At 37.9% G+C, this 16,746-nt stretch overlaps 1 protein-coding gene and 1 long non-coding RNA gene across 4 annotated transcripts in view; one reads left to right on the forward strand and one right to left on the reverse strand.

The window, feature by feature from the left end:
* Window positions 1–1,636: 1,636 nt before the first annotated feature.
* Atf-2 (Activating transcription factor-2) lies at window positions 1,637–4,817 on the forward strand. 3 transcript variants are annotated; one of them, XM_083084457.1, is made up of 7 exons: window positions 1,637–1,965; window positions 2,081–2,174; window positions 2,250–2,392; window positions 2,523–2,854; window positions 3,152–3,365; window positions 3,462–3,777; window positions 4,027–4,817. In XM_083084457.1, exons 1-7 carry the CDS (start codon window positions 1,915–1,917, stop codon window positions 4,428–4,430), a joined length of 1,554 nt encoding a protein of 517 aa, XP_082940583.1. In that variant the 5' UTR covers window positions 1,637–1,914; the 3' UTR covers window positions 4,431–4,817. The 3 variants fall into 3 exon arrangements, with proteins under 3 accessions (XP_082940583.1, XP_082940582.1, XP_082940580.1); XM_083084456.1 differs by having other exon boundaries at window positions 2,253–2,392; window positions 3,438–3,777; XM_083084454.1 differs by having other exon boundaries at window positions 1,638–1,965; window positions 3,438–3,777.
* Window positions 4,818–14,602: 9,785 nt separating this feature from the next.
* LOC145962938 (uncharacterized) overlaps window positions 14,603–16,746 on the reverse strand; it is a 67,633-nt gene continuing 65,489 nt past the window's right edge. The window contains exon 4 of the long non-coding RNA XR_014436035.1: window positions 14,603–15,136. This is a non-coding gene — a long non-coding RNA (uncharacterized LOC145962938). The remainder of the gene's footprint in view (window positions 15,137–16,746) is intronic.

A 16,746-nucleotide genomic window follows, 5' to 3' on the forward strand; every position in this document is an offset into this window, starting at 1 on the left:
ATTTGTTTCCTCATCTTTGTCCAACTTTTTCTTATCTAATGATCTTATTGTAAAATTGTGAATATATATATTCGAGTTTTTAATTCGTGTACTCGCAATCATTTGTATGCTTATCTTACAGATCTCGAAGAACAATGTATGTTCCACAAACCTAACGCTACAATTTTAATTTAAATTACAAATTTTCTTGCATGCGTTTGACATGAATTCTTTCTTAGAGGGTGTAATTATGATAATACATATCGTATCGTATGGTTTACTATCCGCGAGCTTAGTGATTCCGAAACTTACTTTCACAGAGAGCTACAATTGCGCGAGATAATTTGTTTTCTTCCGCGCGAGATTTCACTTCGAAATCTCGTTATCTCGTTGTACATTTGTTTCAATCGATACGCAATTCTTTGCAATTATTCGTTTACCAGATAAATACAAACTAGATTGAAGAAATAAACGAATAAAGAGAAAATCTTTTTTTAAAATAGATTTTTAAAAAATTTTAGCTCTCTCCATTAGTCATATCATGCATCTAGTATCTGCAATAAAAGCATAATTACATCTTTCATGTCAACACGATAGAATCAATCGGATACAAATGATATATGTATACCGTAATTTTTATTAGACCAGTCTTTTATTCAATTATTCCTCGCTTGACAATTTATTTCGATATACATATCGATTACATGTTAAAATTTTCATCATATCTATATTTTATATATTTATGTACCATTAAATCGCTGAAGAGAAAGATACACGTATATTTTTCATTACTTTCAAATGAAGTGTCTATGCAACTCGCTATGTAACAACATGACATAATTCGTAATGAAAAGCCACGCATAAATTTACAAACGTCATTACCAAGATATTTTATGCAGGTATTCTATGACATTATTATGCTGCTTTTTCTATGTCATTCTCGCCATGATGTGTGTGTGTGTGTGTTTTAGAATCAATGTGAATGAGAGAGATCTCGGGAGAGATAATATAGAGCTATTAATTATATATTTTGTGAAGAGTATTTACAAGTATAACGAATCGAGAAATCATCAATCGATTAATATACGTCATAGTAATATACGTCAATTAAAATATTATTTTATAGCTAAAATTAAAAGAACGTAAATTATGCATAAATATTTACTTGTGATGCAAATGACATTGATTAGTTTAATCACAAGATATCAATAATATATAAAGAGCACGCTTTCTCTCGATGACTTGCAAGAAAATATTCGCGTAATTACATCATTAAATATGATAAATTATTTTATATTTATTATGTTATTTATATATATAATTAATTTATAATTATTATATAATTAATTATTAAAAATTATATAATTATGATCGATAAAAGATGGAAAATTATTTTTATTTAAAAACAAAATTATTTTATTTGCATGAGTTATTTAGAACATATTTAATGCTCGTGCTTTATTTCTATATAAAGGAATTAAATGGAGCGCGTTTTGAAATCATTCGTTCTAATTAATTCTAGTATATAAAAAAGATTTAATATGATGATGAAAAATATTTAAATACCCATTTTTACGATAATATCGACTACAAGTCATGTGTGTATTCTTTTCCACTTCTTCCTCATGTAAGATGGCAGCACGCATCTGTCAATACAGCCAGTGTCAAACAGTACCAATATGGCTACAGCTGACTCCGAACGACCAAATCTTGTGTACCTACAAAGTGATTCAATTAATCATTTTAAAGTTAAGGAATTAAATTTCTTCGTTGGTGATTATATTATACAACAAAGTTATAGTGATGTCGATATCCATAAACAGCAATTATTGATCACATTCGCGCTTTAATTGGAATATACTTTGTATTCCATAAATATTGTGTTGTATCCAGAAGAAATTTGGAATACTTGGAGTTTATCGAAACATATCTGCAATGACTGATACAGAAAAACTCTTTGCTTGTTCCACATCAGGCTGCAATATGGTAAGTGACAGATGTCTTGCGCTGAAAAAAAAGTGACTTATTTTAGACTATTGAAACATTTAAGAAAATTATAATAATTGTAAGAATTAATAGGACTCTTATTTCTCGTTTACAGAGTTTTACAAATGAGGATCAATTAACAGTGCATAAAAAGAAACATGACATGATGCTTAATCTTGGCAGTAATTCCAAAAGCACTGGGTTTGTTGGTAAGACATATTTGACAGCTGATTTATTCATATTGTATTAGAGGTGGATGGTATTGAGATTAATTTATGATGTAGCAGATCAAACTCCAACGCCGACGAGGTTCTTTAAAAATTGTGAGGAAGTTGGTTTATTTCAAGATCTTCAAGTTAATCCTTTCGAGGAGACATTTCGAAGAGCTGTTGAAACTGGAAATACAGGAACGCTTACAGTACCAGAGGTACAACAAGAAATGCATGTTTATCAAATATAATTCGTATATAAAAAATTTATAAAAATCACATTACTCCTTTTTATAGAAAAAAATCGATACCAGAAATACTTATGTGACATGGATTCATTTTTTGCAGGCTGGAATTACAGATGACACACTGCACACTCCACATATTTTTCCTTATATATCAGATGTATTGCCTGTGAGTACTCAAATCCTTTCTGAAGACCATGTTGAAGATTGCCCTTCGACTGTGTCTCTTATAGAAAAAAGTACAGAGGAAGACAATCCTATAAAGTCAAATGAATGTAACAGTATTAAAATAAGTACAAACGAGACGCAGGAATTGACCAAGGATTCAAATGTTAACTCTGCAAAAAATAATATTCTCGCACCAAACATCATTGTCTCAGATACAAATACACCCATAGCGCCTAAACTTTCGCCGATAGAACTGTCATCGCCTTTGTAAGAATTTCCTCTTGTTTTAAAATCTTTATGCATTTTATTGTAACACTCATATTTTTGACTCGAGATATGTATATATTTTCTCTTCCATTGTAGTATTTAAATTCTTTCTGTGATCAAAAACTCATGTGATTTTTATAGCTCTAGATAAATGATTTAAAAGAGAAAATAATAATTAAATTTTTATAACGTATTTTATATGAGTCAATTATGTGATACATATTTTTTTTTAATTCAAAAATCTTTGAAATTATTACGATGACATTTCACTAACAAATCTAGGATTTTTTTGCAAAGGTCCATCAATGGTGAAGAGGTGCAACTGCTACTGAAAACGGCGGATGGTAAATTGATGCAACTATCTGCAACAGCGGTATCCGAATCTTCCAATATGGCCAATATTAGCACCAGACAGCAAACCGTCGTCATCAAAACCGAACCAGCTTTGCGATGCGTAATGAAATCGGAATCCAAGAAAACTGTAATGTCCAGATTATCTTTGGCAAAAATGGTAACTTACATCAGATCGTACTACGATACTAAGTCGCATTTCAAAATGAATTTCTTAGAAATTGCATTGCAGAAACTGAAACAAACCTTATCTAAGAACGCACAGAATCAAAAAGCGACAGAAGAAAACGCGAAAATGGACGCAGTTCCTACATCGAAGAAAAAAAATGTTAAGAAAACAACTGATCAATTAAAGAAGAAAGATATTCTCGAGCGCAATCGTGCCAGTTCTATGCGTGCGCGGGCTAAAAGGAAGGCGTGGATTCAAGACCTCCAGAGAACGGCCCTTAACGTAAACGAGACGAATGCAGCCTTGCAAATGGAAGTGAAGGCTTTACGCTCGGAAGTAGCGAAACTGAAGACCCTTTTACTGGCGCACAAAGATTGTCCGATCACGAAAGCGATGCAGAAAGGCAAGTTATTAATTTAACATATTGCTTGAGTTCATACTATCTCGGTACTATTTTTAAAATTTTTCACGTCGATAATTTGACACGATACTGAATAAACTATCGTCCAATTTAGCTCGACTTCGCAAGTTACTCTTTAAAATATTTTATTTAAATAAGTAGAGATAACAAGAAAACTTATTTAATTATAGTTTTTAAGTAACAATTAGTAAATTGCAATTAGTCGTAATTTTAATTAATTTTAATAATTAGGAAACGGGATAGTTCTTGGACCTAAAATAATATCAATTAATAATCCGGATGTGTTGACGATGCCGATATCAACCAATAGTGTTCCTGTAAAGCGATCAGCCTCCTACACAGACAGCCCAAACACGCCGGTAAAAAAATCAACAGTGTCAAAAAATCCAGTGATTTTTCCGAAAGTGGATTGCGGTACTACAAATCTCACACTTCCGAACGCGACGATCATAAAAAGTTTGCCGGCATTGAAAATCGTGGGGGTTAATCAATTTTTACCGGAAAAGCCCGAAGAAACAAAGCAAATACTCATCGTGCAAAATCAACCACGAAAATTATGCGAGACTAGGCAGGTCATTCAAATTAATCCGAATTACGAGGTGGAACACGCGGCGTCTAAAAGTACAGGAACGTAATTAATCGCTCTTGAAAAAGTTTGTAATTGAAGCTCTTAGCAAATGACTAGAGAATATCATTCATTTAATCGAATGAATCGATTCTATAAACCATATTCTCGCGAATGGTAAAGTGACACAATGTGTAAAAAATTTATTTAATTTTACACATTAATATTTTGCTTTTAACTTTTGGCATTTTTTTACCTTCAAACAAGTCAACTATGTCTTATTAGATTTTTACCGTCAAATAATTTAACAAGTATTTTTTAAAATGTAAAGCATAGACTGATGTGACAGATTTATCCTTAATATGTATAGTATACAGAGGAATAAGAAGTGATGTAGGAGTTACTAGATTTTTGTATTATTTATTGTATTTACAATAAAACAATTCTTTATTGAGAACTATGATTTATTTTATTCTCATCCTGATAAATCCTTCATACTATATGTTATCTATAAAAATATGATTTAAAGTTATTTTCATAATTAAAATATACATGTACACATATATACATATAGTTTCTAAGATATATGTATATCAAATAAAATCAATAAATAATCTTTCATACATTGAATAATCATATATAAATCTGACTCTGTAAAAAATATATTTTTCATTCTTGATAATGAATTATCATCGTCAATCTAAAAATTTAAAAATGTATGGAAAATTAATAAGTGATAATAACTTATTAAAAATATTCAATTACATATTAAATATTCATCGATAAATATTAGTTTGATGGTTTTTGATGCTGTTCTTTCCACATGCTTTTGTCGGTTAGCAAACGATGCGATGTACCCAGTCCCACGATGATTCGGTGACCCTCGGGCCCTTATCAGTTCTCCGTCCAGTCGTCTAACAATTCTACACCGGACAGGAGAATGATAAGGGGCTTTGGGCACGCATTGCTTCAAACACAGGAAATGACCATCGAAGAATAGAGAATTCCACTCTGGAATGCGTCTCATGAGAGAAGAATAGTATATCTGGAAAAAAAATTCAAACAGTTGATTATATCGTTCATCGAAAATCTCGCAATAAAAAATGCGAAAGTAATTTTAATATTCATTCACAAGCAATAAATTAATAATCGAGAACACGATTGCATGTGTTTTCCTATCTTACAAAAATCTAGAATTTATTCTTGTAAATTTGACGCATACGTGTATACAAGGGCGATAGAATAGTATAGTCCATTATCTTTGTTATCTAGAAACGCACATAAAAAAAACTAGAACGTGCCACGTAATATTAAGTCGTCCTAAAATATCTTCTATATCTCGGCTTTCGAATAATCGCTTTCTTCCTTGTCGAGTCTCGTCTCGTATACATATCTCTATCTGCCAACGTGATTAAATATATTTGACCCGATTGTAGGGACACGTGTGTGTTGCCGCTGTGATCTTTAGCAGACCAATATCTCGTATCAGGGGAACGAGGACCACAAACACGATTGTTTGGGACAATCGAACACAGATAAACGTCACAAAGGACAAACGTTCCTTTCTCTCTCTCTCTCTCTCTCTTTCTTTCTTTCTCTCTAAACAAGATTTCCGTTCTCCTTTGGCGAACCGAGTGAGTCACGTTCGAGAGCACAACGGACCGTGTAAAGCATCCTTTAAGGCTGTCAGTTATTCGGTAAACTCTGTCAACCGCTTTCTTATGTCGATAACAGACGCTGATAACGACCAGCCGGGCACAGTACTCGCCCCTGTTCTCTTCGGGCTTCGCTGATGCTTCCTTAACCTTCGTCCTCGGCGATGAGTCAATCCTGCTCGTGAGATGCCCGGAGAGAAAACCCGGCCATGGTGACGGCATGTGGTCCACAAATAAAAGACATTCTTTCATAGAGAGCACGCTGTGGAAGTAGTTTTTGCAATGTATTAACGTAATCGAGTTTAGAAATTAAATTACGTAATAACGAAGTGTAACCAGGAGAGAAACGTCATGCATCTAATAAGGATTTTTTTTCAAGACCCGTTTAAATGAAAAATGCACTTCAAATCAATGATATAAATTCGAGATCTAGTAATATCCGTCTCCCTTTTTTACAACATTATCGCAGTTAGAAAATTAAATTATGTAATAACGAAGTGTAATCAGAAGAGACAAATGTCATGCATTTAATAAGGATTTTTTTCAAGATCCGTTTAAATGAAAAGTGCACTTTAAATCAATGATATAAATTCGAGATATATAAATATCCGTCTCCCTTTTTTACAACATTATCGCTGTTAGAAAATTAAATTACGTAATAACGAAGTGCAACCAGAAGAGACAAACGTCATGCATCTAATAAAGATTTTTTTCAAGATCCGTTTAAATGAAAAGTGCACTTTAAAGCAATGATATAAATTCGAGATCTAGAAATATGCCTCTCCCTTTTTTACAATATTATCACTGTTGGAAAATTAAGTTACGTAATAACGAAGCGTAACCAGAAGAGACAAACGTCATGCATCTAATAAGGATTTTTTTTCAAGACCTGTTTAAATAAAAAGTGCACTTCAAATCAATGATATAAATTCGAGATATATAAATATCCGTCTCCCTTTCTTACAACATTATCGCTGTTAGAAAATTAAATTACGTAATAACGAAGTGCAACCAGAAGAGACAAACGTCATGCATCTAATAAGGATTTTTTTCAAGATCTGTTTAAATGAAAAGTGCACTTCAAATCAATGATATAAATTCGAGATCTAGAAATATCCGTCTCCCTTTTTTACTACATTATCACAGTTAGAAAATTAAATTATGTAATAACGAAGTGTAATCAGAAGAGACAAACGTCATGCATCTAATAAGGATTTTTTTCAAGATCTGTTTAAATGAAAAGTGCACTTCAAATCAATGATATAAATTCGAGATCTAGAAATATCCGTCTCCCTTTTTTACAACATTATCGCAGTTAGAAAATTAAATTATGTAATAACGAAGTGCAACCAGAAGAGACAAACGTCATGCATCTAATAAGGATTTTTTTTCAAGATGTTTAAATGAAAAGTGCACTTCAAATCAATGATATAAATTCGAGATCTAGAAATATCCGTCTCCCTTTTTTACAACATTATCGCAGTTAGAAAATTAAATTATGTAATAACGAAGTGCAACCAGAAGAGACAAACGTCATGCATCTAATAAGGATTTTTTCAAGATCTGTTTAAATGAAAAGTGCACTTCAAATCAATGATATAAATTCGAGATCTAGAAATATCCGTCTTCCTTTTTTACAACATTATCGCAGTTAGAAAATTAAATTATGTAATAACGAAGTGTAATCAGAAGAGACAAATGTCATGCATTTAATAAGGATTTTTTTCAAGATCCGTTTAAATGAAAAGTGCACTTCAAATCAATGATATAAATTCGAGATCTAGAAATATCCGTCTTCCTTTTTTACAACATTATCGCAGTTAGAAAATTAAATTATGTAATAACGAAGTGTAATCAGAAGAGACAAATGTCATGCATTTAATAAGGATTTTTTTCAAGATCCGTTTAAATGAAAAGTGCACTTCAAAGCAATGATAAAAATTCGAGATCTAGAAATATGCCTCTCTCTCTTCTACAACATTATCGCTGTTTTTATTCCAGGTCAAATAGTATTCTTATCAGTTCTCGAGCAAAGTTTCTCTATAAGCATTCAGATTCTCTTTCAAGTACGAAAGAGATAAAAGACATTTCCTCCTGACAGATTAATGTGACAGATAAATATGACAGATGACCGATTAAAATAAGCATGATAATTTAAGCCTCGTCTAAGTACGATACGTCACTTTTGTCGACATTTCGCCGACTAATCCATCCATTTACGTCGCTGAAACCTTGCTTACGGAACCGATAACGAGCAGATCGGTTGAACGAGCGAGTTCAAAGCTACCTCGTGGCATGCGACTTGCGTTCGATCCATTCGCAGAATTCTTGGCGTCGATTCGTCTTCTCGCCGACTCGCTCAATCGCCGCGCGTACGGAAATAGCATCGAGAAGAGCAGGTGCCCGATCTTACGGCCCTGCTCTGTTTCGAGATCTCGTTGAACCGCGATGGCCATTATACAACACGCATGATCTCCCAACCTTGGACCGAGAGAACCTCTCTCGTTCCCGGTCGTCGCAAACATACGATAATGAAGCGTTGAAAAACTTTAGTACGGATTTTACGTAATTTTCGCTTTTTAAGACCGACGTACATGTATTAGTTAAGTTAGTGCTGAAAATAAAAATTATATAATAGCGAGAATATCTGGAAATTATACCTCAACAGAGAGAATTACTTTATGAAAGTATCGTTTCTCACTTAAATCACAATCACTCGAAAAAGTGATCTTGCAACAATTTTCTGGGTATGAAAAATTAATTGAGGTAGATAAATGATCAATAAATATTGTGTATGTTTTACACTTAATCAATCTAAATGACAGAGATAGAATTTGTCTGAACTGTTAGTAAAATTTAAAATATCTTTCTGTGATATTTATCTGTTAAGATTAATCGTATTTGTTATAAAGTTTGACGGTGGTATAAATAATAAATACGTTTCTCACAAAGAATTTCTAGGTAAAGTATTGAAGCTCATTTATCTAATACAGTGATAAATATTTGTAATGGAACCTAAATTTGTTAAAAAATTTTACTAGAATTTGCTGCTATAAATTCTACACAAACAATGTTATATAGCAAATACAAAAAATAGAGATATATTGTTTTGACCTTTAGAAATCTACCTGCATCAGCAAAACATTTTTTGAATGATCCACAGGATGTTGTCTATTCAAAACTTGTTCTTTGAACTTCCAGGTGTTTTTTTCAAAATTCCAGATAAAGAGAATATTTTAAAGATTATTTAGCAAACTTTCTAAAATAAATTTCATTATGTTTTCTAACATTTTTCATTCATACGAAGGAAAAATCTAGAACCTTTTACATTTCAAGTGCTAGATTTATAAATGTACTAAAAATATTGAATAAATTTCGTAAAATGAGCATTTTTTATTTGCATAAAATTTTCATTATTCACCACTAAAAATTATAATAACGACCATATACTTCATATTCGATATTTTGTTAAGATATTGAATAGATAAAATATAGATATATATTTAATATATTTTAGAAATATATAATTTACTTGATTTGCCGATTATTTACAATATTAGAGTAAAATTATCAGAGGATTTTTTAAAAGAAATTCCCCGAGTCTCAATAAAAAATTCCATGAGAGAAATTTCTGATTTTTCCAGATACAAAAGAATCCCAGGTTTTCCATGTTTTTCCAAGAAACAGATACCTTGTAATCATTAATTTTAATTATACCGAGTGATATATATTATAATAAATCTGTTGAAATTGTCGATTTAAAAAAGGAAGTTTAAGATCGAGGAAGGTTGATATTTTCTAAAAATGCGCAAAAATTTCGTGTCGAGTTATTAAAATTTCAGTATACCTTTAATATTACTCGCACGTTACACATTAATCTCGACTATGAAGAGATGTCCGTTCTTGTGTTGGTAAACTCGCTTGAATGTATTCATATTAAATGTACGCGCCAGAGCTTGCGTGAAATATTAAAGATCTAATTCGTCGACTAACGAATTAACCGTACATAGCCAAGTACACGCGGATACCGGGCAAGTTTCGCAAGTGTATCCTCGCCGTAAAACACGGACAGACGGAAATGGTCCCGACAAAACTACCGAATGAATTTTCACGGAGACAGACTGTGTGTCATTTCATTTCGATCAAGAATAATGTGACGCGCCTCGGACCGGATAAATTAATCCGCGATCGAACGGAAGATCAACGACTGTATCGAGATATCTTGATATCTCGTATACGATTTCGCGTTATCCGTGCACACGTATATGGAAGTACGTGGGGTGAGATTTGCTCCGAAATTCGCGTCTTAAATTCTTGTTAGCGAGGCTCTCTCCGGCCACGGCCGCGCGGATTCCATTTACTGATTGGATATGGCATCAGTTATTCATCGCCGCCACTCGAAGGAGAGACCGAGAGAGAGTAAGAGAGAGACAGAGAGAGAGAAGGGCACGTGCGGCCGTTATAAATACGGCGGATTTCCCGTCGGTATGCTGCTGCATTCGGAAATTCTCGACGGGCCTCCCCCTTTCCACCGCCCCCTGTATCACCCTTCCCATCACATCGCTCGCGCACGTCCATGTTTGATCGTCGCACTATCAATAAAAAAACAGGCCTCGCGCTCCCGCTCCCCCTCCCCCTCCTGATACATGTAATTCTCTCGCATGTACGTACAACACGAACTAGGGTGTACTCGACGAGATTCGTTTTCCAAACCCGAAGAAACGTATTCTTCTCACGCTATATAAGGATGAAGAAAAGTTACGTAATAACTAATACATCGGCCTTATACGTATGGACATCAAAATTCCCCAAGCGGTTCACCTACCTCCTCTCTCCCCCTCCCCCCTTCGTTTCCCTCGCCACTCGTTTCTTTTCCCTCCCGACTTTCTTAGACGGCAAAAATTCCGACATCGTAAATTCACGATAGTTTATAAGAGGACGAGGAGGGAGGAGATCGCGGAGGATATATACGAGGAGCGACGATTCGTATTTAATTCAATCTCCTGACCGTGCAAGACAGAAATAATTAAATCGATATTACACGGTTTTTTTTACACGATTTTTGCTACCTTACGCCTTTATCTCTGACCCGCGTCGTAGAAAAATGGAGGTTAACGGAAACATTGTGATCGCTTCAAAGGCAAGACAGCACGATAGATAGGGACTCGCGGATCGAAATAGATACGCTTGGCGGAAGAGGCGATCGGAAAGAAGAACGAAGAGCCTTGGGCCTGTGTTTATAGTCTGCGAAAGACGTACCAGCGCAATAAACACTTTCACGAGGCAATATGACGTAGATAAATCGAGCGTACGATTCTCTATGTTTCTAAGAGGGATAACGTGTGGTCCGTTAGCCTTGAGAGGGAAAGAGAAAAGGAGAGAGAGAGAGAGAGACACGTCCGCTTTCTTTCATCTTTACATTCGATCCGTGACGATGCATCGTCGCCGACATTTTCATCGCGGCATTTTTATCCTCGCCCTTCGCCGAAATCGGCTTTGAAAGATACATCGATCAGACATTAATTAAAGGCCTCGCGTATAAATTAGAAACGTCAACGGAAAGAAAACAGTACGCGCTTTTCCGAGACGCGAATTTAGCGCGTCGTTCCACGTGCTCGCGCGGATTTACTCGATTTTCGTCCGCTTTTCGCACCCGAGCCAAAAATCCCGCAGTATCGCGGGAGAGGCAGAGGGACGCAAAGAGCGGAATCGAAACGAGCGCGGGATCTGAACCGAACGGGCTCGATGGCCGAGAAACGATCAGCGATGCTGACATCGGATCGGCGTCGCTAGTTAGTCACATGGGCGCGCGCGACTGAACGACGACAACAGCGAGAAACACCGGACGACGAGGGGGGTTGAAGGGGGGGGGAGGCCGGTTCGCGTCGATCGATCTGTTCGCCGCCGAAAATACATACACGTACGCACGCACACGAGAGAGCGGCGTCGGGGCTGCGCGATACAAAACGCGGAAACTGCACGCACCGAAGAGGTCCAGCCGGCGTTCGAGGGAGAGACAGCGCGGCGGACGGAGAGAGAGAGGGACGAAGGGGGAGAGGACTACAGACTACGGACGGGCAGGAGGATCGCTCGCGGAAATTGTAGTCGTGCGACGATTCCGGGGCGAGGGAGGAGGGTCGAGAGGTTCTCGTTCGTCGAATCATCGTAAACGCGTGTCGTAAAACGGCCCCGATGACGTGCGCGCGTGCGATGACCCGCGAGTAATGAGACGCTTTACCGGCTTCTCGCAATCTACGCGAAACGTATCTCTCGAGCGTCCAATCTTTTTTTCCTTACCATCTCTGTCCTTGTATCTCCGCCACGCGCGCGTTTACTCGAGGTAATGAAGTCATTAGGTCGAGAGCTCTTGAAAAGCGTTTAACCTTCGTGAATGCGTTCGGTTCGATTTTTAGAGAATAGCGTAACAGATATTTTCGCCTCGTTCGTTTATCGATGGATTTATTAAAATTATTTAAATATTTATTTGAATGCGTTAGTGTAAATCTTGTAAAAATCCGTCTCGCGGATGTGGATTTTCTGAAGAATTTCTAACGTGTAGATGCGACAAACGTGTTTTGTAACGGAATGGATTCGCGATAACTGATTTTCTTACGGTAAAATCGATCGAGGTAAAACACAAAAGAGCGGAGAGAGAAACACGAGCTCTCGCGGAAAACAAGATCCACCGAGAATATTGATACTCGCGCGTATTCTCGTATCACGAGGCTCATATCGCATGCCACACGCGTCGCGTAACAAAGAGTTGTCGCCGCACAACTCTATGCTCGATCTCCTCTAATCGCGAGCTCAAGGTTACCCGCAAATAGTCAACTCATTTTTCAATATCGGTCCGAGTCTCTCTCTCTCTCTCTCTGTCTCCCTCTCTCTCTCTCTCTCTCTCTCTCTCTCTCTCTCTCTCTCTCTCTCTCTGTCTCCCTCTCTACGCGACCGCTATTATTTAGATATCCGGGAAAAGATAGGAGAGATGCCACGATAAACGGGTAATCGCAGAGATAAGACGCAGAGATAATTTCCGGAATTGGACTAGTTAGTTGCGGCTACTCGCAGAAAATACGATATCGGGCACTCCTAGCTTTTAGAAGAGCACGAAACTTCCGGACACTCGTAAAATCTTTGGAATCTCTTCCCCGCACTTGTGCACCGTGACAATCAATGGATCGAAAAATTCGGCAGAGATAACTCGCTGGAAATCTCCGATGCTCTCGATATAACACGATATAACACGAGATAACAGAGTGCCACGCGTCAACGAGACAATCTCGTCGCTCTCTCCCACGACGAGAGGATTGCACGTCGTGACGATGTTAACGGCACAGACTCCTGCTATTATCGAGAGAACCACACCAACGTCACTGTCGTAACGCACGCGCACGATTAACGACGGCCGGCTGCGTCACATCCCGAGATTTTCCACGCGCGACACAAGGAACGGAGCGGAGCGGAAGGAGCGCGACCCTGCACGCTGCACGTCTCGCGCGCGACTGAGCCACTGAGCCTCGGTCACCGAGATCCGCTTCGTCGAACCTCGGCCGTTTCCGCGACGGCGGTGGAGGGGGCGCCATCTCCGCGCGCCGCCGCTCTCTCTCCCACTCTCTCTCTCTCGCTCTCTCTCTTTCTCTCTCGCCGCGGTCCTTGTTCCCGCTTCTTCTCCTCGTCATCCGTCTGGCCGCGCTATTCTAGCCGCCGGTCGTCTCACTCGCACCGACGTCGGTACCGTTGCGTGTCTCGGGGGATGAATAGGAGAGACTTGGACGAAGTAGCCGGGGAGAGAGGCGGCATAACCGCGCCAAGAATCTTCCAGGACCACGGTAAATACGAAGAAAGGAGGTTCTGGGACTTTCAGGTTTAAACACAGGGTGAGGAAGCAGAGTGACGCGAGGTATGCAACCACCGGCTCTTGCTCGGCGGGCACCCCGCAGGCAGGCAGTTTGCGGCGAGTGAAATTCAAGCGAGCGAAATGACGAGCTTGAGTTACGAGCTGTTCCGTTGAGCCAGTCAAAAGGCGACTTTCTAAGCGATATGACGGATGCCCGAGTGTTTCGATCAACGCGTTAATATGACTACACATGTGTTGAGTATCTAAATAAGTATCGCGCTTTTTATATATTTTTTTATATTTCGGAAGGTACCATTGCTAACCCTTAAAGGTCACGCATCTTTTCAATCTCGTCGCTTTGTTCTTGGTCACATATGGATCGCACATCTCGTTGCAGCTGTCTCAAAGTGCTTAAAAAAATCCACAAACATTACTTAATATTCGTAAAAAAATGATCATGTACATCAAAAGTTAAAAAATAAATTTTAAATATAAAGATATAACTTTCTTTATCGATTAATTTCCCCGGGATATTCTCTTGTTAAAATATCGATATCAAAATAATTCAGATGTGACCGAAGAATTTTTTTTTAAATATAATTATTAATTTAATTATTTAATATAATTATATTTTTAATATAATTATTAATTTAATTATTTAATATAATTATATTTTTAATATAATTATTAATAGGTGCAAAATAATCATATAAATTACAATTAATAAATTGCCATTATTACTACGCGATGCACAGGTGTAAAAAAATTAATGTCGTACGCGAAATAAAAAAAATTGGAGGAGATAGTGAAATTTGCCCTCGCGTCGAGATGGAAATTTCACTATCTGATTCTCTCTCCGGAAGTCGACTACCACCCCAATGCTTAAATTAGTGGCTAAATTAGAAATCGCCCTAGTGTCTCCGCGAAACGAGAGACTGCGCTAATGCGGTCAACTAAAAAGCTAACTGAAGGAGTGGTAAGTAGACACTAACACTTCCGGACGAGCGACTCGATATCGGCGGGGATGGTCTCGCCTCGGCTTTAGCCCCGAATTAATTCCTCGAGGGTGGCCGGGCTCCCTCCATTACCGCCGCTGGAACGAGCAGCAGTAAAGTGTTCCGCCTTAAAAAGAATACGTGTACCTTCATCCTGATGCCTGTAGCAGCGCTTTTCTCCGCTCTTTCTCTCCTCTTGCCCCCCCTCGTCTCCCTTTTCTTCTCCTCTTGCGATACAGTTCCTCGAACATTTCAAGAAAAGTCCAGGATTTCTTCCGGGCTTCACGTCCTGCATCAGAAAGTTACATTGTTTTACCTGTTTTCTTAAAGCGACGGTGGAATCAATCGCGTTCTCTTTCATGGAAAAAAAATATACTATTCTACAGACACAGAAAAATTGCTGAAAAATGATCGGATTGCGCTAAAAAATTATGAAATTTGTTGAACATTATTTTTGTCACAATACGCCTTCCTCGTCCATTTAGCTCTTCGATTGTACTCGAATTTCCTACGAATTTAGGCTTCAACAAACAAGGGAGCGTCTCTCCTCGGCGTTGTAGCAAAGCGTTAATCACGTTTCCGAGCGTAACTGCTTCGAGGCGAGTCAGGCTAGGAGAATTTACCGGAACAAAGTTTCGTTATAGGTCAGGTATGTCGCAGTTGGTCTCCAAGGCTGGCTCAGCCTTCGAGAAGGATCAACTACCGACGAAGGAAAGTCGGCAAGTCACATACACAAAGGCATTTTTTTTCTTCAAAGCGACTTCTTTGGTTTAAACGGCCGCATAGACATTGGACCCACGTCGAACTATTATTCTCCGTCCATAAGGAGTAAAACTAATTATACTTTATACCGGTGGCCTTCGTCGTCTATGGCAGCTGTTTCTGTCCGCATTTCTGCGCGAATACGAGTGCGCTAAAACGGTTATCCAAGACATTAGAATGCCATCTTTGGAGCATCCTTGGATGGTATAGAATTTTCAAGCTCTCAAAAAATGTGTATAAGTAAAAAAATATAAATATGTCGGAATATTCTCTCTCTTTTATGTCCTAGATATCGTGAAAGTAAGAAATTGGCGGAAAAAGTTGGGGGAAAAAACAGAAAATTATCCCTCGCGACTCCTAAGGCTCTCCTCGACGAAAAATGATAACGTCAGAATATGGCACCGGCAGACTCTCTCTGTCGCGTCAAGTCTTCAATTTATTACCTCGTATTATCCGATGTCATATTGAATATTCGATGCACGAGTGATCTCGGTGGATGAAGAAAGAGAGCACCGGGCGGCGGATGTTGAGCGGGCGAAGAGATCGATACGAGCCAGCAGCGAGATACCCGCGAGTTCTATATAATCGTAGAAGAGAAAGAGAGGGAGGAGAGAGACAGAGAGAGGCAAGAAAAAGAGGAATGAGCGGTGTGTAGAGTAGTCGCGTCCGCTCGCACAAGCCGAGATAAAAGCGTTTACGGGGAAGTAATGGGATGGTTCACCGACTGGGGCGTGGTGGGTACCATCGCCGCGATATATACGAGGGTCAAGGTTAACGCGAGAATCCCATATGCCGACACGCTGGTTGATGCTACATGCGTATCAAGTACTCTCTTTCCTTTATTTACAGCGAGAGGAACGAAAAAGTCTCTCGCGAAGCTCTCACACTTTGTGTTTGTTTCGTCCATAATAAAATAAAAGAGGATTTTCCTCGGATTTTACAATTCGCGAACTTCGCTTACGTGTCAATTTATCGCATATATTTATTTGTTTATATGTCAGGGTGTTTCTTAATAAGCGAAAAATTTTAGATGATTCTTTGTCGAAAATTAAGAGGGGTTTTTCGCACTCTCTCTTATTAAGAAACACTCTGTATATTTATATAAGCGTGTGTGGATAATTTCAAAATGTTGAAATG

This window comes from Camponotus vicinus, unplaced genomic scaffold (assembly GCF_025532165.1).
Source record: "Camponotus vicinus isolate PSW18456_S1 unplaced genomic scaffold, iyCamVici1.0 SCAF_12, whole genome shotgun sequence".
Taxonomy (NCBI): domain Eukaryota; kingdom Metazoa; phylum Arthropoda; class Insecta; order Hymenoptera; family Formicidae; genus Camponotus; species Camponotus vicinus.